The sequence below is a fragment of the Ochotona princeps genome, chromosome 1 (assembly GCF_030435755.1).
Source record: "Ochotona princeps isolate mOchPri1 chromosome 1, mOchPri1.hap1, whole genome shotgun sequence".
Lineage (NCBI taxonomy): Eukaryota > Metazoa > Chordata > Mammalia > Lagomorpha > Ochotonidae > Ochotona > Ochotona princeps.
The window spans coordinates 37,529,684-37,552,417 of NC_080832.1; the positions used below are offsets into that span (position 1 = coordinate 37,529,684).

Below are 22,734 nucleotides of genomic sequence, written 5' to 3' on the forward strand. Positions count from 1 at the left end.
TACCACAAGAAGCCAGCAGAGTTGATTTAGAAAGATAAGCAGAGATCAGAGGAAAGAAAATTGAAAGTTAAGGAAGAGGAAGCCTGATGGACAGCCTTATATATCTTCAAACAGTGATCTCCAAACAGGAACTCATGCATGATGGGGAGAAAAAAAACCCCACATAACACATGGAAACAGGCAAATTCTTGGACAACATATTACAGAGCTATGAACAAGGTGCCCCAGGAAAATAGGAGAAGTAACTTTGTCTAAAAGTACCACGGAAATAGCAGATGAGCCAGACCCTGGAAGATGATAGTGCTTTGCCATAGAAAGCTCTGTGCATGCACAGACACATTCGGGGTGGGAGGGAGGGAGCAAAAATAGGAACAGCGAATGTAAACATGTGTGACAAAGCACACATTCCAGAAGGGATTAGATCTGGAGGCAGGCCTCTTTACCCTTGGTCATTTTAGGCTGACAAGGCTTAGAAGACTCCAAATGCTACTCGATGGATCTAACAAAGGGCAGAGGGTATGGCTGTAAACATCCCTGCTGCCCTGCAATCCGGGGCCACCACACATGGATGAGATCAGACTCCCATGGGACCTGCAGTGCCAGACAGTCTGATAGCTGCATTTACTCCATATCCCGTGAATTTCCCTTCACTATTAGGCAACCATTCCTTTCTGCTTCACAGAGAATGGAAGCTGTCAAATAAGAAATGCCATGATTTCCCACCACCAAGTCTATGCTTTATTCTCTTTGTCTTTTCTTCCCCCCAACCCTTTGTCTTTTCTGACTGCCAACCACCATAATCCTTTCTCCATATAACCAGTAAATTCTCAGGGACCACTGTGCTGGTTATCTTATCTATTCCCCTTCTTCCCTTTTCTTCCCCACCACCTCTTCTACCACCTCTCATGTCCAGAATGCCAAAGCTTCTCTTCAAGAGGGAAACCCTCCTACCACCTCACCTCTTCTGCTTTTGGTATGTTATCTCATTTCTCCTCCCCATAAGGAAATAGGAACTCTTTGTTTACATTCACTGGGTCTCCTTACTCACTCTCTGCTAGTTCTCTGAATCACCAGGATCTAAATTTTGATCCTGCCACTTGGATGAAATTGCTTTTGTCTAAGTTACAAACTACTTTCTTTGGCTTAAATCCCACCCCCCAATCATATTCACTGTGCTTGTCTTTCGACTCCCCCACCTCACCAGTCATTTTTGACCAGTGACTTCCTTTGTAGAAAAGCATCTTCTGAGACACAGATTCCCTTGCTTTCCCTCGCCCTCCTCCCCTTTTGCGGCTGCCCCTCTTGGTCACCTTGAAAGATCGCTTGCTTTCTTTGTCCCTTTCTGAGACTGACTTCCTTCAAGTTTCTTTTCTGAGGTTTGTTTTCACCCCATTGTATACTCTTTCCTTGGATGACCTCACCTACATCCATAAGTGCATTTTTGCTAAAGATTTTGAAAAGGGTGTCTTCAGATCCTTTTTGTGAGTTTAAGTCTTGTCTCCTTTATATTCCAGGTTTAAACCAAAACATAGAGATATTCCTGCTGAATCGAGTCCTCCTGCTGCTTTTTGAGGGAGTTCAATCAAATTCCCACTCTAAAAACCAATCTTGATATCTTCCTGCTTCTCTCATCAACTTACAATGTGCTATGTATGACAGCTTCTCCCTATCTTCTGGAGGCTCCTGATGAGCTCCAATCTCACTGATACTCTTTCTGTTCCTGAGGACTCCCACTGGCCATCAAGCTTTCAGGGTTGTTCAACTCTGCTCTAGATCTCCCTGACCTATGTGCCTCTGTGTGCTTCTCTACGTTCAAAACCATTAGGTCCTTTTCAAGATCTGCTTCTCCTCCACCCCCAGCCTCACTTCTTGCCTCTCCCTCAGCTTTGCACACTATGTTGTATGCCCAGTAAATTTTTTGAATCACCAAATGTCCATGCTTCTCCTTTGTCATTTTCTCTGGTCAACACAATCTGTTTCTTGTTTCAGTCTATGTAGATTCTAATTTCTTTTTTTTGTTTGTTTGTTTTGGTTTGTTTTTTTTGTGTTTTTTAAATTTTTTTTATTAAATTTATTCATTAATTACATTGTGTTGTAATTTCATAGGAACTGGGATTCTCCCCACACTTCCCCACACCCTTCCCCCATGGTGGGTTCCTCCACCTTGTTGCGTAACCATAATTCAAGTTCAGTTGAGATTCCCTCTTAGCAAGCATATGCCAAGTATAGAGTCCAGCATCTTATCGTCCAGTCAAGTCCAACTACTTATTGGGGAGACCCTCTCTGGTCTAAGGGCAGAGCCAGCAGAGTATCATCCCGATCAAATAAAAGCACTAACATATTATCAGCAACAATTAACATCGTTATGGAATTAATTGACATAATATTGAGCAGCCAACATGTTAAAAATACATGCGATTTCTTAACCCCATTCTGTGACCACCCCATTCACATTTCCATTTTAGTTTATATACTACATATGACATAACATCCATAACATAACATGTTATGCATAACATCATATCTTCTTAAATTAAAAGATCACTGCTTCCAGGAGGTGTCACCTGATAGCCCTGGCTAGACCAGGATGACTAAGTAATTACTGTAATTATAAGTAATATTGTGAAATAGGTAAGGTACTTGGCACCTTACCTACTGCATTGTATTAAACAAATTTTCTAAATTCTTTGATGTGAAATTCTACTGCTCTTATCCATTGTTTTGCATAGGATAACAAAATTATCAAGAGTTCAAATTTTGTCTAGTATTTTAAAGGGACTTTCCCATAAGTATTCAAAAAATCATTTTAAGTATAATTGATTTGGCTGTGGCATGAGGTCAGGAATTCAATGCAGGTCTTTGACATGGGTGATAGCACCCCAATTATTTAATCAATCACCACTGGCTACCATGGTGAGCATTATTAAGAGGCTGGAGTCAGAAGCCTGGAGTCAGGGTACTGAATTCATTCACTCTAATATCGGAAGCAGGCACCTCAATTAGCAGGCCAAACACCTGGTCCAACAACAGTTTTTAAGCCGTGACATGATGTGACTATGTTTACCACTATATTTAAAGCACCTAGGAAAATATCTAATACTCAGTAGGTACTCAACTGCTTGCTGAATGAATAAACGAATCAATAGTCCTTCTCAAAGGGTGTAGGAGTACAATGTCGAGTCAATGTGGTGCAACCAATCAGAAAGATGCAGCCAAGAAATGCAAGTAAAGAGTATCAGTGAGAAAGAAGCATATTCAAGTGACATTCTGGAGAAAGGCAAACAAAAGTGTGACTAGTTTGATCTGAATGCAAGGGTGGCTGAGATGAGATCCTTCCAGTTCAATAGCGGAACTGATACAATCATTAAGAGAGATGGGGAAGCTGAGAAAAGTTTTTAGTGACCTCTTCTTTGTAAAAGTGAAGGGAAGGTCAACCTATGGGATTTATGGATGAAGAACTGGCCTAGAGAGTTTATGAAGAATGCCAAATTTAGAAAAGGAGATATGCACATAAAATGATGTCTAATCATGGATGAGGATCATGAATTTGTGATGGGCCCATTCTCCTGACTTGACTGGACTCTCCAGCAGGGAGCAGGGAAGGTGTGAGGTTGAGTTGACCGAGGATTATACGCTGGCTAGATGAGTGCAGGGGGAATGAGGAGTCATGGGCCCTAGATTCAGTGTGTCCCTAAATCCATTAACCATCTAAGCTGGCAAGAAGAAATACTTGGTGGGCTCCAGCAGAGTAGTAGAGTAGCAAGCACTCAGCAGAGCGCTCTAGCCAGATTCTGGAGATCGAGAAGGACAGGAAACAGAGACTTAGCAGTCGGGAGGAGCACAGGCATCACGTCTCCTGTCTCATCTCCCCTGTGGACGATGGAAAAAGGTAGCAAAATACAACCTGTCAGACAAAATCAGCCCATTATCTGATTCTGTCTGACACAGAAGTTGAAAAAGATCTTCAATATTTTTGAAAATAGTGTCACAAAATTATGAAAAAAAATGATTAAAAATTCAAAAGCAGTACTATTTGAGACATACAAATTATGTCTCAAAGTAACACAACCATGCTTACTCATTTATGTGCTTTCCAGGACTGCTTTTGCTCTCTAACAGCAGAGGTGAATAGTTACAACTGGATTATAAGGGTCATGAGAGCAAAAATATTTAATATCTGGCCCTTTATAAAAAAAACATGCTGCCTCTTCTGGGTAGAGGTGGTAGATTCATATCACTTTCTGGAGACTGGATGAATCTGGAAGTAATCCCAGAGGACCTGGCTGTAACTCAGGACCCCGGTGGCCGATGCAGGCCCAGGACCATGGGCTGGATTCCTTTCAAGATGGGGCAGCCCAAGAAACGGACTGTTCCTACAACAGAGGAGAGAGACTGAAAGGGAGAACAGGAAATGGCAAAAGCTGAAAGAGCAGGTTAAGAAGCTCCAGAAGGACATGAAGAAGAGGCCTGATGCTGACCTGGCCATGTCAACGTTATGATCTACCCTCCAATCTTGTCTGTGAACAAAACCAAACTTCTCGACATGGTGACAGTCCTGGACACAGCCTTTAGCCATGAAGAGATGAACAACATCCCAATTCGTAACTGAATCCTTAATAAAGATTGACAGCATGTTCCCAAGCTTCAACAGGGCCATGAAGTGATAGGAACAGGTCCTACACGCCAAGGTAGAAAAGTACAAGCGAAAGGACAAGATGGAGCCCGTGCTGGACAAACTCAGCCAGCCCGAGAACAGCTCCAGCCCATGCAGGATGACTTCGCAGCCAAGAACAAGCAGCTTCTGGATGAGGTTCAATAGTTCCACAGCTGCCACCTTGACTTCTTCCTGCTCAGTTTCAAGTCTCTGATCTGGGAACAGGTGGTATAGGATTCAGAAATGTCTAAAATTTCCTGAGACCAGCCGGACCACTTGGACAAGCAGCAGGATCAGGAGAATATGACCAAACCATGCGACCTTGGAGCCCTCTCCATCATGGTAGATGATGGAGACCCTCCCCTCAGAAGACTCCTGGGACATGTCTGCCTCCCTGGTCTTTGCCCTTTCTGGGCACAAGCTTGTGCCTTCCTGTCCACCAGCTGTGAGAAGCATAGTACCCCTCGCTGGACAGAGTGGCCACTGCTCTACCTTGCCAGCTCTTTGACCTGAGGTGCTAGTTTCTTTGAGACTATTGCCCCACCCACACGTTGGCACAGATCAGCCCTCTAGGAGAAGCCAGGAGTTTTCTGCACAGCACCATCCCCAGCACATCCTTGTCAAGCAGCAGGAACAATCCTGAATCAACCCTTGGAAGGGTGTGGGTGACATCTGTTCCCAGGGCAGGGATATCTACCTTGGGAAGCCCCCAAATAGTGTGTCCCCCGGCCCCTTGCTGCCTCTTTATTTCAAAGCCATTTGTAGGAGAGACATGCAATGCTGCTCTGACCAAGGGGAGACCAGTGGTGCCCTTGCAGCTTCTGGAACCACCTCCCTCAGCCTTGCAGCACCACAGAGGCTGCTTCAAGAGCAGGTCAAGTGCATGGCTAAGCCCCAGGTCGATCATGTTCTGGGGTTTACAACACGTAACTGGGATGTACATTTAATCCCGTGTAAGTGGTATTCAATCCAATGTTAACTCCCCCAACACATAGTGTCCCATCAAACCCTAGGTCTCAAAACAAGAACAGGAGATATGTCTCTCATCTGAAATTTGGAATTGTACTTTTCAAGTGGTTTCCAATTTGTGTGTGTGTGTGTGTGTGTGTGTGTGTGTGTGTGTATTTTAAGTTGCTGAAGTTTGAAAGAAGGCATGGAGCCTGGAGTAAGGATACAGTGGTTGTGTTTAGTGAGATCAGGATAAATTGTGGGAAAGTATACACTGTAGTGGTGGTGTTATCCTCCTGCCACATATGATTAGCTCTAAGCAGAGAAATGAAGTCATCTCATAAGGACCCATGAGTTATTCCACCAGGGAGCTACCGAGAGTCTGAACAGGAGGTCGTTTAAATGATACTGTGCTGATGAGAACACTACAGCCTAGACCCACCTAAGTACTCACCTCCCAACTCTTGGTGGTTGGTTCACTGAAGAAGTTATCAATCATATTCAGTTCCTCCTTTTCCACTACGACAAAGCCTTGTTCCTTGGCATCTTTCCCATAGACGTCAGGAGACCACTGGACAAAGAATGTGTACAAATGATCCACCCTGAAAAACACATTCATGACAGGCATCAACACCCACTCTGCCTCTCTGTCAGGCACTAGCAAGGACAAACGTTTGTACAATTCTGTTTGGCAAATCCATTTGGTTACTGGGAAATTCCCTTCTGTCAAGATTCCCTGAGTAGCTTCTAAGCTTAAGAAAATAAGAGCCGGGCCCGGCGGCGTGGTCTAGCGGCTAAAGTCCTCGCCTTGAAAGCCCCGGGATCCCATATGGGCGCCGGTTCTAATCCCGGCAGCTCCACTTCCCATCCAGCTCCCTGCTTGTGGCCTGGGAAAGCAGTTGAGGACGGCCCAATGCATTGGGACACTGCACCCACGTGGGACACCCGGAAGAGGTTCCAGGTTCCCGGCATCGGATCGGCGCGCATCGGCCCGTTGCGGCTCACTTGGGGAGTGAAACATCGGATGGAAGATCTTCCTCTCTGTCTCTCCTCCTCTGTGTATATCTGGCTGTAATAAAATGAATAAATCTTTAAAAAAAAAAAAAAAAAAAAAAAAAAAAAAAAAGAAAATAAGAGCCAACAAATGAAAACCGGATCCACATGCACTGGGAAATTGTCAAAACTGTCTTTCAACTTCAGGGAAACATCAATAGATGGACCCGGAACACTACCTCAAAAACAAGGAAATATTTATACCAAATATGTGTTCAGTATTGAATCTTCATTTATTGGACACTTCTGTTCACTGAGAAAAAAAAAAAAAAAGCAAATGCTGAAGTTCCCGCTAAGAACAGCTTCCTGCTAACACATACATTGAGAGGCACCAGGTCATGGCTCAAGCAGTGGGATTCCTGCCACACATGTGAGAGACTGGGTTGAGAGTATTTGGCTCTTAGCTTTGGCCCACCCCAGCCTTGTTATGGACATTGGGGGATGAACCAAGCAGATAGAAGGTTTCTTTTTTTTTTAATACATTTTATTATTATCATTATCATCTTATGATACAGTTCCATAGACTCCTGGCATTTCCCTTATCCCCTCCCCAATCCCCCCCCCACCTAGTTCCTCTATATTATTACTAAAATATAGTTTTTCATACACAGTCATATGTCGATCATTGCGGGCATAGACAATGGCAGAGAGTCCAGCATCCTATTGTCAAGATATAGTGAACAGTTTCATTGTAAGCCCATCTTTGTCTGGAAGTAGAAATGCATACTACATTATATCCTCACATCTGGACGTTAGTCTCCATTTCACAGCTACTGTGCATGCCCTCAAATGAAAAGTCATAATACAAAATCAACAACAGAAAGAAAAATAGAAATTTATAATGCCATGAAGTTAAACAGGTTACTAGATATGACAGTCTCCATTACACAGCTACTATACATCCCCTTAAATGAAGAGCCACAAAACAAAATCAACATCAGGGAGAAAAAAGAAATTAACAACACTATGAAGTTAAATAACATGCTACTAAATGACTAATGTGTAGCTGAAGAATTGAAAATCAAGAACCTTCTTGAAGAATTTGATGCTACTGTATGATGTAGGAGTCACTGAATGATTTAATCAGAAGTGTTTTGAAGAGATGAAACTAACAGAAAACAAAACCCATGCGATACAGTTTCCGCTGATTTTTGTTGGTGAAGTGTGTCTCTTCTAGACAATAAATAGATGGGTTTTACTTTTTAATCCAGTCTACTAATCTATGATGTTTGATTGAGCTTAAGCCATTTATATTCAGGGTTAATATGTATGGATGGTACTTTGGTCCTGTCATTTTAGGAATGGGTTGTTCACTGGTTTAGTCTTCTGTTGTCATTTTACTGGGATGTTCTTCCCGTTTGCCGTTGGTTTTGGTAGGTGTTATTCCTCTTCTCTGTGAAGAGAACATCTTGAAGTATCATTTGTAGGGCAGGTTTAGAAGAGGCAAATTCTTTCAACTTTTCTTTACTGTGGAAGAATTTTATTTCATTTTCAAAGACAAAAGAAAGCTTTGCTGGATATGTTATCCTAGGCCGACAATTTTTTTCTTTTAGAATCTGGAATATGTCACTCCATTCTCTTCTTGCCTGTAGAGTTTCCTGTGAGAGATCTCCTGTGAGTTTAACTGGCATTCCTTTATATGTCAATTGATTTTTTTCACATGCACATTTAAGGATCTTTTCCTTATGTTCAATTGAAGAGAACTTGATGATCATGTGTCTTGGTGAAGATCACTTTTGATCAATCCTGTTGGGAGTTCTGTGCCCTTCCTGGATCTTGTTTCCCAGTTCTTTCTCCAGATTAGGGAAATTTTCCTCTATTATTTCATTAAATACATTTGCAAACTCAGCTTCTCTTTCTGCACCTTCTGGGACACCCATAACTCTTATATTTGGCCTCTTAATAGTCTTTCAATTCTTGAATACTATTTTTGGCCTGATCCAGCTCTGCTTCCAGCTTTTTGTTTGCTTCCCCATGATGACAGGAAATATCTTCCGAGATTCTTTCTTCTGCCTGCTTCATTCTATTTTGGAGATTCTCCACTGTACTTTTAATTTGCTCTACTGTGTTCTTCATTTCTGATATATCAGCCTTGATTTGCTTTATTGCTTCCTTAAATTCTTTGAACTCTTGTATGTGCTTCTCATTGTTGATCAGAAGCTCTAAAATGAGTTTTATGAATTCTGTGTGCCCCATTTTCTCGATGTCTTCCTCAGTTAACTCTGAGATTGGCACAGGGTTTTGCTCCTTTGCAGGAGAGTTTTCGGTAATATTTATTGTGCTTTTGTCTCCTTTTGTTCTTGGTCATTGCACTTCTGGTTAGCAAAGTCTTCTCCTTGAGGCAGGTGTCTAAGCTTTGTCACCCACAGGTCTACAATGCAATTTTACTTATTGCAGTTGGTACACAACTCTTGGCTTGCAGCCACTTGTTGCACAACCTCCAGCGAGTTCCTGGTCTAGGTTCTTATATCAGATTTCCACCATGGTCTCCATAGCCCCGGCTCCTGGCTCATCACTCTCCACCTCCTGTGATACCATGCTGAGGCTGCACTGTTGTCTCTGAAACCTTTATCCCACTTTTGGCTGGAGCAGGTACCAGAATTAGAGACACACCAGGCGTCCTATATAGTTAAGTTGTTGGTGGCATTGATCTTGCTGGAACCTGTTGGACGTTAGGTCCGGGTGACACATGGACCTATTTTAACCCATACAGTGCCACAGTTGGTATTATTTTCCTGTGGGACCAGTGCAATCCACGGACCTCAGTGAGGTCTCGCGAGATCAGCACATGTGCAGTTCATTGTTGTCCCCTGCAGTCCTAAAGCTATTACCACAGTGTACAAAATGGCACCTGACGTACCACTACTAGAGTTCTTGATCAGCTGGCCGTCAGGTCTGAGGGCTACCCAGACCTGTCGTGGGTGGAGCCTGTAGAATGCCACATTGCTGCAGTTCACAGAGTCAGAAATGAGCTCACTCCCAGCTCAGCGCATGCTCCGTCCTTTCCCTTGCCTTTGCCTCCTTACGCAAAATGGCTCCCAGTTCGGCTCTAGGGAGCTGACTGGGCTGTGAAATCCACTCTGTTCTCACACTGTCCGTTTGGGATCTGCTGCTCTGTCTCTGCTCCTGGTCAAATGAAACAGACCAGCAGGATGGGCAGTTCTTTGTCTGGGTTCACCTCCCAAGCTCCCAGTGAAAGTCCCTTCCCACCTGGTTGCTGGTGGAGTCCCAGCTGCTGGTGGAGTTCAGATCAGCATTAGCGGAATGCTGCTGAAGTATCAGTCACTGAAACACCACACTGTTGTGTCCACTGCTTTCCTGTGTTTGTCAGTTTCCAGGTACCCCTCTGCTGTTGTTCTGTCCTTTCCTATTTCCTGGAATATGTCATCTCTGCTTCATCCTGATTAAATGTTTTCCCATCCGTTTAAACGTGTCTTTACCCTATTCTGCCAACTTGATTCTCCCAGCTAGAAGGTTTCATGTGCTCACTCTCTCCCTCCCTCTCCACCCCTTGTCCCATAAAGTGAAAATAATTTCTAAAAAGACATCTAATTTTATTGGCATTGGAATGTACTTTGCATCTAATTTCTGTTCTCTCACATATATTTAATACACAGACACTCTGAAGCATCTCCAGTTCCCGAGAACAGCTCTAGTTCCTACAGAATTTTCTGAATCAGACTCAGGCTTGTGATCTTAGTTCCACAACTGTAACTGCTGAGGCAGAGGAGACAGCAATGGCATTGAATGTTCTTACTGAAGAGTCTTGTAATTGCAAAATGATCATTTCAATGGTAGGCTACTGTTTAATATGTTAACATCTTTTTGTTTTTTTAAAAGTTACAATTAAAACATTGTAACAGTGTTAATGGTACTGAAACAAAAACATAAATTGCACCCACACTCTAATGGGTCCAACTGTTCCTGGGTTTACAGACTCTATTTCTCTTGCCTAGATGTATATATGGGCTTTTTTTTGCCCTGTAATAACAGCCAAGACACAATTATTATATGCAACATTCTATAATACACACTTACAGTGTCACTTATGTTCTATTCATTTTAAATGGCTATATTTCATGACATTAATAATTGCATTTAGCTTTATTGTCTGTGCCAGGACTGTTTTTGTGTCTTTGATTGTATTAATAATGTTCATGTTTTGATATTAATATCAATCCAGCTATTCCCAATATTTTCCAGCTTGAATGTTTATAGTCTATGCTTTTTACCATCTTTTGAATTAGTGCTTCAAGATCAATTCCAGAAAAGGCATTACTGAGCCAAAGGCATGATTTTATAATTCCTGATTCATCCTGCCAAAATGACTGAAAAGATGGTTACTTTAACATCAGTGTTGTAGTTTATTTCTAAGTTTTGTTACACCATTGTTTACATTTGTTTTAATAAGTAAGATTACTGGATACAAGATTTATCTGACTCACTGCACATTTCTTTGCATGTCAGGAGCTGTTTCTTTCTTGTTCGGAGTTATTTTGTGAACTTGTTCTTTGTGGTTTATGGCATCAATATTTCTTTTTGTCAATTTGTGGGAGCCTTTATATTGTGTAAGTATTAACCACCTTCATATGAGTTTCCAAGTCATTTCCCTTTATTTAGTAATCACATTTCCTCCCTTCATCCTACTATAGAATTACCAATTTTCATGTATTTTAGATATGTTTCCTTTTAGATTTTTTTCTTTAAAACATGTAGTCGACCACAACCAAGTGTTAATGATTGGATAATATTTCTATTAGAGCTAAATATAGATACTGATATGTGCTGTGAATATACACAGATACAATAACGCTTCAGTGCAACTAGCACTGCCACCCAGTTTTGGTCAACCATCAGCACTGATATTGCTGTGAAGACATTTTTAGAGAAGACTAACATCTATATCACCAAACTTGGAGTTTCACAGGTCCTTTCCCAGAATGTGTTCAAGCTTTACCCAATCAATTCAAGGTTTGAAGAAAGACAAAGATCCTTAGAAGACAGAATTATGGTGAGTTTGTTTGATGACATCAGCTCTTTCCTGTCCTGGCCTGTGTATTTCACACTCATCAGCCCCCACAATTCCACTGGCCAATCCCTTCTTCTCTGTAAAGGGGCACATCCTATTCGTTCTCTTTACAGAGAGCCTTGACTAACACAATGGCTGACTCTGAAAAGGTACATGGGAAATTGATGAATATGCTTACCTCTGAGGAACAGACTGGCATAGAGAAAGACACTTATAACACATAGATCTACCTTTCAACTATATGACTCAAACTTGAAAATTATATTATTACAAGGTCTGTAACAGGAAGTTTCCTTCTAATAGCCTTGCCTATCTCACAAATAAAAGTGACAACTTTATCTTTGTCTGTATTTGCCATGTTTACTTTTTTTCACTTAGCAATATACCCTAGATCTGTTTCCAAATCAGTGTGTACACAGCTTTCTCCCTCTTTGTGGCTACAATGTACTTTGCTATGTGGAGTTTCCATTGTTTGTGTAAGCATCCTCTGATACCTGGATTATTTTCAAGATTGTGCTATAAAACACAGTGCTATGATCAATTAACATCACAAGTGAATCATGTTGCATGTGTACACAGATAGCTGTAGGATAGCATTCCCAGAACTGGAATTATATCATCATAGAACAAGTCATTTATAATTTTGATGCACAGTGCTATGCTGTCTTGTATAGTGGTTATTAAAATTTTTATCTTCCCATCACCCTATCAAAAATTAACTAAGACAACATGAAATAAATCACTATTACAGAAAGATCTGATACTTTTGTGTAGATACAAAATTGTGTAGAGAGATACTACACAATTGTAGCTCTTTTGCTTTTTTCTGACACTTAAAAATTGAATCCATCTTAAGAGTATTTGGGGAAGAGAGGCAAATATGCATCATTCTAACTTACAGAAAAGGAGACATTTATTACGCATAGGTTCATAGCAGAAAATATTCAAAAGTGAAAACCACGAGTGAGTTCCTGATCACTTGTTGGGTGTTCTATTGAGAGAATACAGCAAAGCAGTCCCTAACACCTGAGATCCAGTCTGGTGCTATGATCTAGGCCTCAGTGTCGCAAGGCGCTGACCTGGCACTCACACCTGAGTCCTGGTGTTTTGCTACTAGTGATCAACATTTTCACAGAATGGAAACATCATGGAAGGCCTCTCCATGATGGTGACAAACACAGACAAAAATAACACCATTCTCATCACAATTGAAAACAAACAAATCACAATTATTCTCTGGCCGCAAAAAGATGCAAACATCCTCTGAATCTAGGGAGTACTGATAGCCATGATTATTTTTAAATCAATGACAGTACTAGTGCCTAATATCCTTGCTTCTAGAATTCATTAATAATATAGTCAATCACAGAATCACCTTTGCTTTAAGACATTCCCTCCAGAACAAAGTCATGCTTCCTTAAGCCCTCTCCTAAGTCACTTAGCTCAAACCCAAATCCTGTATCTCCTCGCTCAGAGCCGCTTACTGAGATGGCCCACGGTGGCCCACAGAATGGGCTGTCCCACATTGTCACAGATCAACTTGTTCTCCTTGGTGATATCTGGCTGGAGCACACTGCTTCTTGGATGATCCTTCCTGTGCACTGCCCTGCCTCCATGAGCTCACCTTCCAGGGTATTAGAATGTGAGGAATACTGAATGACACTTAACTCACCAACCTCTTCTTAGACATTAAGGACTGAAGGCTCAGAAGTCACCCATCAATTTCACAGCAGAAATAGATCTCACGGTACATTCTACCACAATGAATATCTCTCTTTTCTGTACTTGATTTCTGAACCATTTCCCAGGTAATGTCCTAGTTATGATGCAATACACATCTATAACTACTTTTTAAAAAAGATTTATTTATTTTCATTGCAAAGCCAGATATACAGAAAGGAGGAGAGACAGAGAAGATCTTCCATTCGATGATTCATTCCCCAAGTAACTGCAATGGCACGTGCAGCGCCGATCCAAAGCCAGAAGCCAGAAGCCAGGAACTTGCAGGTCTCCTACACCAGTACAGGGTCCCAAGGCTTTGGGCCGTCCTCTACTGCTTTCCCAGATCACAAGCAGGGAGCTGGATGAGAAGCAGGGCTGCTGGGATTAGAACCGGCACCCATATGGGATCCCAGCGCATTCAAGGTGAGAACTTTAGCCACTAGGCCATTGCACCAGGCCCTATAACTACTTCTGACCTACATTTTAATACATTTATTTATGTGAAAGGTAGAGTTACAGAGAGAATCGGGGAAACACACACACACACACACACACACAGAGGGAATGGGCAGTCACATGTATTTTTCTGTCTTCCTGTTTGTTTCCCAAATGGGTCAGGCTGAAATCAAGAGCTTAGTACTCCATCTGGTCTCAAACCTCCTGAGTGGCAGGGACTCAAGCACACGTACTTGGCATGCTAATGTACCCTGGGCTGCTTTCCCAGGTACGCCAGCAGAGACTTGGACAGAAGCGTAGCAGCCAAGACTCAAACTATTGTTCAGATACTGGATGCTGGCTGGCATCACAGGAAGTAGATCGATGTGGTATACCACAATGCCATTCCCTAGGCCCACTTTCCATAAAGCTTCGCTCATTTGCCCTCTCACACATTATTCTCCTGGAGGAAGTTGTTACGGTTAAGAGCATCCAATGAAGAATCAAATATTCAAGAAATGAATGCTTGGGGTTCACATTCTCATACACTCCTGAGCAAACTTTCAAGGAAATGAGAGATGAATCACAGTGTTGACAGTCAATCAAGATATTTAAGGGGAGAAATCTTTCATAGCTGCTAACCATCACTTTTGTGTCAGTAGACGTGTTACTGCAGAGGAAGTACATCTTCTTGATGAAGACAACTTGTTCCTATAACACACTGGAAGGGCAGATGGAGAGGAACGGCAGAAGCAAGGACAATTTTTATAAAGTCTAAAAGATTTCCTGAGAAAGATCTCGGGCTTAGATCCTTGGAAATTGGGCATTTCTGGAGTCTCCCTACTGAATTAAGAGGTTCTAACAGAGATCAATACTCTGGAAAAAATACGCCTCTTCTCCAGCCCATCACTGGCATGGGGCTACTCCCCCAGAAGGGCTGTACAGTAGTTTGGGCAAGCCACGATGATTTCAGGAGCAGATACATTTGGGCCTGGTGTGCTGCTGGTACAAGAATGCAGGCCTGGGGCCCAGCGGCGTAGCCTAGCGGTTAAAGTCCTCACCTTGAACGCCCCGGGATCCCATATGGGCGTCGGTTCTAACCCTGGCAGCTCCACTTCCCATCCAGCTCCCTGCCTGTGGCCTGGGAAAGCAGTTCGAGGACGGCCCAAAGCTTTGGGACCCTGCACCCATGTGGGAAACCCGGAAGAGGTTCCTGGTTCCCGGCATTGGATTGGCACGCACCGGCCCGTTGCGGCTCACTTGGGGAGTGAAACATCGGATGGAAGATCTTCCTCTCTGTCTCTCCTCCTCTCTGTATATCCGGCTTTCCAATAATAATAAATCTTTAAAAAAAAAAAAAAAGAATGCAGGCCCAGTCCCTGCCACTGTGTGCATACTATGGAAGGAAAAAGGCTGTGTGTGTGTGTGTAGCCAAAACAAGTACAGGTGGGTAGATGGTCAGGTCTGGCACAAGGTACTTTAGCCCACTGACATCATTCTTTCTAGGAGAAATAGCTCAGTTCAGCCCAGGGCAGGAATTTGGGTAACTGGGTTGAGGGGGCTTATTCCAAGTCTGTCTTTTGAGATTTACAGGTTTTCAATGAGTAGTAAACCATGGATCTGGGTTTGCTATGTGCAGTGTAGCCCATGGTACAGCAGCCAAGGTGGGTAAAGAACAGTCAAGGTCAGCCCTTGGCAGTAAGCAAGCACTGGGCTTCTTGCACTACAAGAGGAAAAAGTCCCTACACAAAGGGAAATGCATTCTCAAAATATCACACAATGGAGGCTCTGAGCCATAAAACATCCCAGCATGAATCAGAAAAGCACCCTTATGCTTTAACCAATGATGATGAAAAACAACATAGTAGCTACTTATAAAGACTGTGAGTCCCTTTCCCCGAAGACCAAGTGCTGAAGCAAGGGTTATTGTTCACCACTTAAAGAAAAGGAAACTGAGTCTCGGCAACACCGAATAATGTAACCAAACACTCCATCCCTGGAAATGTTCCAGTCCTTCCATGCTGACTGCCTCTCTTAAAGAAACGATGCCAGGGCTCAAGTAATGGCTCTGCTCCTGACTCAGTTCCCTGATAATGCATTTGAGAAAGTAGCAGAAGATGGTCCAGGTACTTGGAACCCTATCGCCTACAAGGGAGACCTCGATGGAGTTCCAGGCTCCTGGCTTCGGCCTGGCTCAACCTTGGACAATGCAATAATTTAGGGAGTAAACCGACAAATGGAAGATCTGTTTCTTCTTCTTCTCTGTAATTTTCATGAAAAAAATCATTATTTTATTGATTTTTATTGGAAAGTCAGATATACAGAGAGGAAAGAGACAGAGAAGAGCTTCCATCTACTGATTCACTCCCCAAGTGACCACAATGGCTGGAGCTGAACCAATCTAAAGCCAGAAGCCAGGAGCTTCTTCTGGGTCTCCCACATAGGTGCTGGGTCCCAAGGCTTTTGGCCATCTCCAATTGCTTTCCCAGGCCACAGGCAGGGAGCTGGATGGGAGGTGGGGCTGCCAGAACATGAACCTGTGCCCATACGGGATGCCGACATGTGCAAGGCAAGAATTTTAGCCACCAGGCTAACATGCAAGGCCCAAAAACATAAGTGATTTTCTCTAAAGGGGAATGGCTACATTTTTGGTCCCTGTGTTGAGTCAGAGGACTCACCCCAGCATGAGTCAACCGCTTCCTTAGGTTTGAGGCCTATTAATGACATGGAAGTAACATTATTCTGGTGATCTTTAGAGTACATTCTGCCCTGTCTTGACTCTGTTTTGCTTCTATAGCTTCCACCTCTGGGCCCATGGCTGCTCTGTCTTCCAAGCCTCAGCCAGTCAGCATTGTGCTTTGTGTTTGGGGAACATGGGGTGCAGGTGCCCTGAGTGGCTTCCCTCCTCCATGGGCAGAGGGCTCTGCCTCTGAAGCTGATAGTCACCTCAGTCTCAGGAAGCCTCAGAGGTGAGCTAGGGATCCTCAAAGCTGTGTCCTGCAACGAGGCACCCCAATGGGGAATGGACATGCTGTGCTTCTCAGACATTCGGGGTGCTGCATATCCCTACTCCCTTCTGCAGTAACAGTCTCCTGCCTAACATTCTACCATTCTTTCAAGGGTTACCTCATAGGATGCCAATGTGGGAACTGAAGAGGAATGAAAGATTCCAAAGGAAAAAAGTAAAAATCATTTGGAATTCATTCTCTTACACAAGTTCACAGGCTTCTGGAGACTATACAGCAGGAATCCAGGTCCCTGTCCTTTGTTCATGCTATTTTCATAATTCGAAATGACTTTATTTTTGTTTTCTTTCTGGGTTACAGTTGTGTTAAGTCTATTTAACCTAACTCTTGCAATGGCTTTCATCGGTTAACTGGGCTTTCCAAGTGGTTAGTTTCCAGAACTTAGATCTCAAGTCCTGTCCCTCTGACTTTTACCTTGCATACTCCTCCTCCTCATCAATTGCTGAGCTCCCACCTGGACCTCAGCTCCTGCACGTTCGCTCAATCCGTCCTGGATGCCCACTCTTGCAGGGCCATCTTTCCATCTCTGTTGAAGCCCATGGATGTGATCCATCTGGACTCATCCTTTCAACCACCCTCTTAAGGAAACACACACACACATACTCCAGTCCTCCCCCCACATCAGTCATCTTTCCAACTCCTATTTCAGGATGATGAATGTTGCTGTGTTGGCTTATTCATTATTAACGGATTGAACATAAGTCAACGCTCCCTAGTGCTAGCCAGGAAAAACCCTCAGTGCATTGCTAGGCTCATTCCCTTTTTTCTGACACTGAGGCTGTTCCCAGCCTCTATGCTCACAAGTTCTACCATCTCCAGTCTCCTGATGGTCTCTCCCTGCTAACGGACATCTGTTATTTACACTCCACCTACCCCATCTTTTTATTCCCCCATCTCCATCTTGACCCATAAGCTTGCTTTCATTTTTGTATTTTTATTTTAAACATCACTTCTTCCTGAATTTCCTTCCCATCCTTTACTTTCACTTTTAACACTCAAGGTAACATATCTTCCAACTCTTTTTCAGCCATAGACTCATTTATGATGATTTGATTCACCATTTAATACGTCTTTTGCTAAAGCAGGCCTGGCTCCGATACATTCTAGTAGGAGGAAGTTTCTAAATCTTATTTTATTTTCCTTTACGACTTTACTGAAGCTGATTGTCTCAAATGTCACCAGAATCTGTTATAATTTGCTAGACGTGGGAGGAGCTACTGATGACCTGTTCGGCAGCACCTCAGGGATTTGCCCTGTGGGCTGGGATTCCTGACAGTCTCTGGGCCTCTGCGGCTTTCTTGGGTTTCTGGCTGAGTCAAAACAATTACCAGAAATGACAGCCATTCTGACTGCAATCTGTTCTGAGTCAATGGGCCATGGTGTCTCCCTCTCATTCATTCATACACACATACACAAGCAGAGAAACAGGATAAGTACTGGGTCAGGCCATGGGAAATGTTAATCTTTAAGAAAGCAGAAGTAGGGGTTTTACTGGGTTTTAATACAATCTATCCAAAGACAACTTAGCACACCAACTAAACACACTTATATAGTCTAATGTACGGCAGCATGACTACAATTAACAATCATGTATTGGATATAGTACTTCCACCTTACTTTTGTGGGGTTCCCAGACCTGCAACGGATGCCTAAAATTTTGGGTTGTTCCAAACATTTGGAGGGTCTTAAAAAAGTTCACAAGCAATGCATCGCATGAAAAAACTATGCATAGTTTTAATTTTTCACCAAAATTAACACCTCTAATTCCATTTTCTACAAACTTCTTTTTTAGTGCGAAAGCTCCTTTCACAATCTCTGCTGAAAGCAACAGCTGTAGTTCTAAAAACGGCCATTCAAAAGTCAGTAAAAAAAAAAAACCTTACATTAAGACCAATGCTAGAGGCCTTGGGCTGGCAGCTCATAGCCTGAACTCAGCAGCAGATGTGTTCTTTTGTCTTATTATTATTTAAATTTAACAGTGGCCATTACTGAACTACAAGGAGGAGTTTCCATGCATAACCCACATTTCAGCCTCCCCTGAAAAAGGCAGGCAATCCAGCAGCAGCAGGCCCATGTTCCGACATAGCACACAGCAGCTGTTCCTCGAACCCTGTTTCTAGGCCTCCCTCATCCCCTCTGCCCAGCATGACCCCTGCAGGCCTTTAAGTATACAAGACAGTATTAGGTTTCAAAACCCCAGTGGAAACCTGAAACCAGAAAAAGAAGCAAACCTGTATGTGCAAGGACCATGTTTTTGCTTAAACATGCGTACCTATGACAAAGTTTAATTAGTAAATCAGGCACAGTAACAGATCAACAATAATTACAAGCAACTACATAAAACAATGATTACAATAAAACTTAGATGAAGTGTTGTCCCTCTAAATATCTTACTGTATTCTATTTACAGACTGCAGTTAATGGAAACTGCAGAGAGCAACACGGTAGACAGAGGGATGGCTGTAATTACTGTGTCTGCATACTTATTCCCAAACACTGTGTGCAGCACCCAAGGGCACGGATTAGTCACTGCAACTGGATGTGGGCCCCATGCTACCCTCCAAGGTGCTGCGACTCACTTCACCAGAAATCACAGCTGCCACTGTGAAGAACTCCCTTAAAAAGAACACTTGTTTTCCAAGAGCTTAGATGTGGTTCTAAAGTCAATGATTAACTCAAGGCATCTGCAAACGCTGGTTACTGGAGTCACTGAAGGGTGGCTGCTTAATAAAGCATTTCAGGAAAATGGTAAATTTCTAGAATTGGAAGGTGATGAAACAAAAGGAAAGTGAACAGGAGAGAAATGAAAACTTTTTCTTCAAAAAAATTAAATATGTATGTATTTAAAAAGCTAATTATATATATTTTAAAGCTAATGACACCTTCACCTTAAAAGTACCCCAATCAGATTACAGTAAGATATAAAGGTGTTTGATAAGTAAAATCCACAGGGTTTGTATTCTGAAACTTATCTAATTTGGCTAAGTGGAACCCAAGTTGTTCCAGAAAGTACTTGAAAGAATGTTCAAAAGCATTGTCTTGTTGCTACTGAACATCATTAAAGATTCTAACTTAGCTCTGATTCCACTAAAAGTAAGGTGACTTCTGATCAGAAAATTCTTGTTGAATTGTGATTAAAGATTCCAAGCTAGAAAACTGGGTTGGCTTGCGATTCCTTTATTTCGTTCTTGATTCTCCAGCACAGTGCAATGGGGAGCATTTTCTCGGTCTTAAGGTGGATCTTTGAAACGGGGGCATTTTCCTACTGTAAACTTTTCTTATGGTTTTGAGCAAACAGAATGTAACTGTATAACAGGATTATACAAATTCATTTTGTCCTTTTTTTGCTTTTGCATATTTTCTGAGCCTTACATATAAAGTCTATATGTTTTAGTTATAAGGAATACCTATTAGTTTATCAGACTACAGGTTCATTTTCTCATGGATCCACTCAACTTTCATTTAGAAAGACTTACTACTTCTAGATTCTTTCCTGTTTCTAAGACAGACTTAGTCCATGATCTTGGGAAATTTAAAGTCCAGCAACAAAAAGCCACGGGTAATATACACATTTAAGAGTATAGCAGGGTGTGGTGCAACAGCCTAGTGGCTAAATCTAGTGTTGCTGTGCAACAATCAGGGTCCCATATGGGCACTAGTTCGTGTCCTAGCTGCTCCACTTCCCATCCAGCTCCCTGCTTGTGGCCTGGGAAAGCAGTGGAGGACAGCCAAACCCTTGGGACCCTGTACCCAGGAGATCTGGAGGAAGCTCCTGGATCCTGGCTTCGGATTAGCTCAGTTCCAACTGTTGTGGTCAGTTGGGGAGTGAATTAGTGAACAGAGGATCTTTCTCTGTCTCTCCTTCTCTCTGTAAATCTGCCTTTGTAATAAAAATAAATAAAATCTTTTTTTAAAAAATTCAAAACAATGAGTGTAATATGTACCATGACAGAGCTGGGAAGGCAGTGGAGAGGCACCTAACTCAGACAGGGAAATCTCCTAGAGGATACACTAAACTACCAAGTGTGCTTGGGTGAGGTGTACATGAAGAAGGAAGTCAGGCTTTGAATAAAACTATCTGTTAAATCAGAGACACATTTCTTAAAGCTGAAATATGGTCAGTAGTCCACAAAAGGGTTAGGATGGAAAAAAATAAATATGGGAGATGTTGAATGTATACAGTGAGTGACCAATCCAGGGAGGGAACCGAGAAGCAGGATTATGCCCATACTTTGGCTTTAGCTACTGAATGCTGACAGCATCATTTGCTATAAAGGGGAGTACAAGAGGCAGTTGCAGAGACAGTAGCCACAATAAAGCTGGAAATAGGAAACTCATTTAACAGCATGGTCAATCTAAGTTTTTTGATTGAAGAATTATCCAAATGTTGAGGATAAGTATCCTGTGTAAGGGCATGGCAGAAAGTACTAGAATGAAGATAGCTAGAAATGAATGATTGGCATACAAGAGAACTGTTATCCATAGGTGTAGAAAAAAAAAGAGAGGGACATTGTAGGGTTCACATTTGAACACAAAGCAGCAGAAGAAAAAATATGGGAACAGTAGAGAAAAGGAAAGAAGGCATAGAAGACACAGGGATGACAATTAATGATGCTAAAAGTGATGGAATATTTGATTAAATTAATGACAAAATAATGCCCTTTGGCTAATCATAATATGGAAGATGCCAAACAGATTCTAGGATCCTACCAAAGGCAAAGAATATTTAAGAAAGAAGTGAGACATACAGTATGTTTGAAAGCTCCTAGATAGTCTTATTACAAAGTAAGTTTGGCACATGGTGAACTTGATTAGCTCCATATACCTTCCTATATGTCAAACAAAATATATTTCTTCCCAGACTTCCATCTCCAATATGCCTGAATTCAGAAACTAAGACTGTTCCTATATGGGGAAAGGCAGCACACTCTCCATCCCTCCCCCTGTACTTACATGCTGTCCACCAGTCAAGGTAGGTTGGGAAATACCTTTTTTAGTCCAGGAGTAATCAATACAGGATTTTTTGCTTATTTGAGAAGAAAACTAATTTCTCAGGTAAAGAAGACAGAGCTTAAGAACATGTTTAAAAGAGGTGCCAAGTCAGAAGAGTCTTAGACTTATTTGGCAAGGTTCAAACAGAGTGATCAATGTCAGGAAAAACACAGGTTCAAGCAGATTAAGCAGCTCAGAGGAAAGGCCAGTCTCCAAGGACTGTTAAAAATAAACAGGAGGTGGGCCTGGTGCAATAGCGTAGTGGCTAAAGTCCTCACCTTGAACAAGCCAGGGTCCCATATGGGCACAGGTTCTAATCCCGGCAGCCCCGCTTCCCATCCAGCTTCCTGCCTGTGGCCTGGGAATGCAGTGGAGGACGGACCAAAGCTTTGGGACCCAACACCCGTGTGGGAGATCCGGGAAGAGGCTCCTGGCTTTGCACTGGCTCAGCTCCAATTGTTGCGGTCACCTGGGGAGTGAATCATCGGACGGAAGATCTTCCTCTCTTTCTCTCCTCTCTGTATATCTGCCTTTTCCTTTAGTTCTTATTTTTTGTTTTAAATTCGAAAGACAGAGGTACAGAGAAAAAAGGAGGGAGCAGGAGGTAAAGGGTGAGGGGTACAGAAGGCAGGGAAAGGAGAGCCCTAGGGTGGGCATGAGCTCAACTGTCTACCCCTGTTGTACTGACAAGGAACCACGATGGCTGGGACTGGGCCAGACGGAAGCCAGGAACGTGTGGGTCTTCCACGTGAGTGCAGGGGCCCAAGTACTTTGGCCATATTCTACTGTTTTTTCCTGACATATCAGCAAGGGACTGGATTGGAAATGGAACAGCCAGGATTTGAGCTGATGTTGATGTCACAGACAGTGGCTTA

The 22,734-nt window shown here is 42.6% G+C and overlaps 1 protein-coding gene and 1 pseudogene across 5 annotated transcripts in view; one reads left to right on the forward strand and one right to left on the reverse strand.

The window, feature by feature from the left end:
• The window catches only part of NCOA7 (nuclear receptor coactivator 7), a 161,951-nt gene that overhangs the window by 15,700 nt on the left and 123,517 nt on the right, over window positions 1–22,734 (reverse strand). For all 5 annotated transcript variants that reach the window (XM_004587221.3, XM_058678105.1, XM_004587222.3 and 2 more), the window contains exon 11: window positions 6,057–6,204. In XM_004587221.3, the coding sequence (XP_004587278.2) occupies window positions 6,057–6,204 (148 nt within the window). The remainder of the gene's footprint in view (window positions 1–6,056; window positions 6,205–22,734) is intronic.
• Window positions 4,179–5,457, forward strand: LOC118758258 (bridging integrator 3-like; annotated as a pseudogene).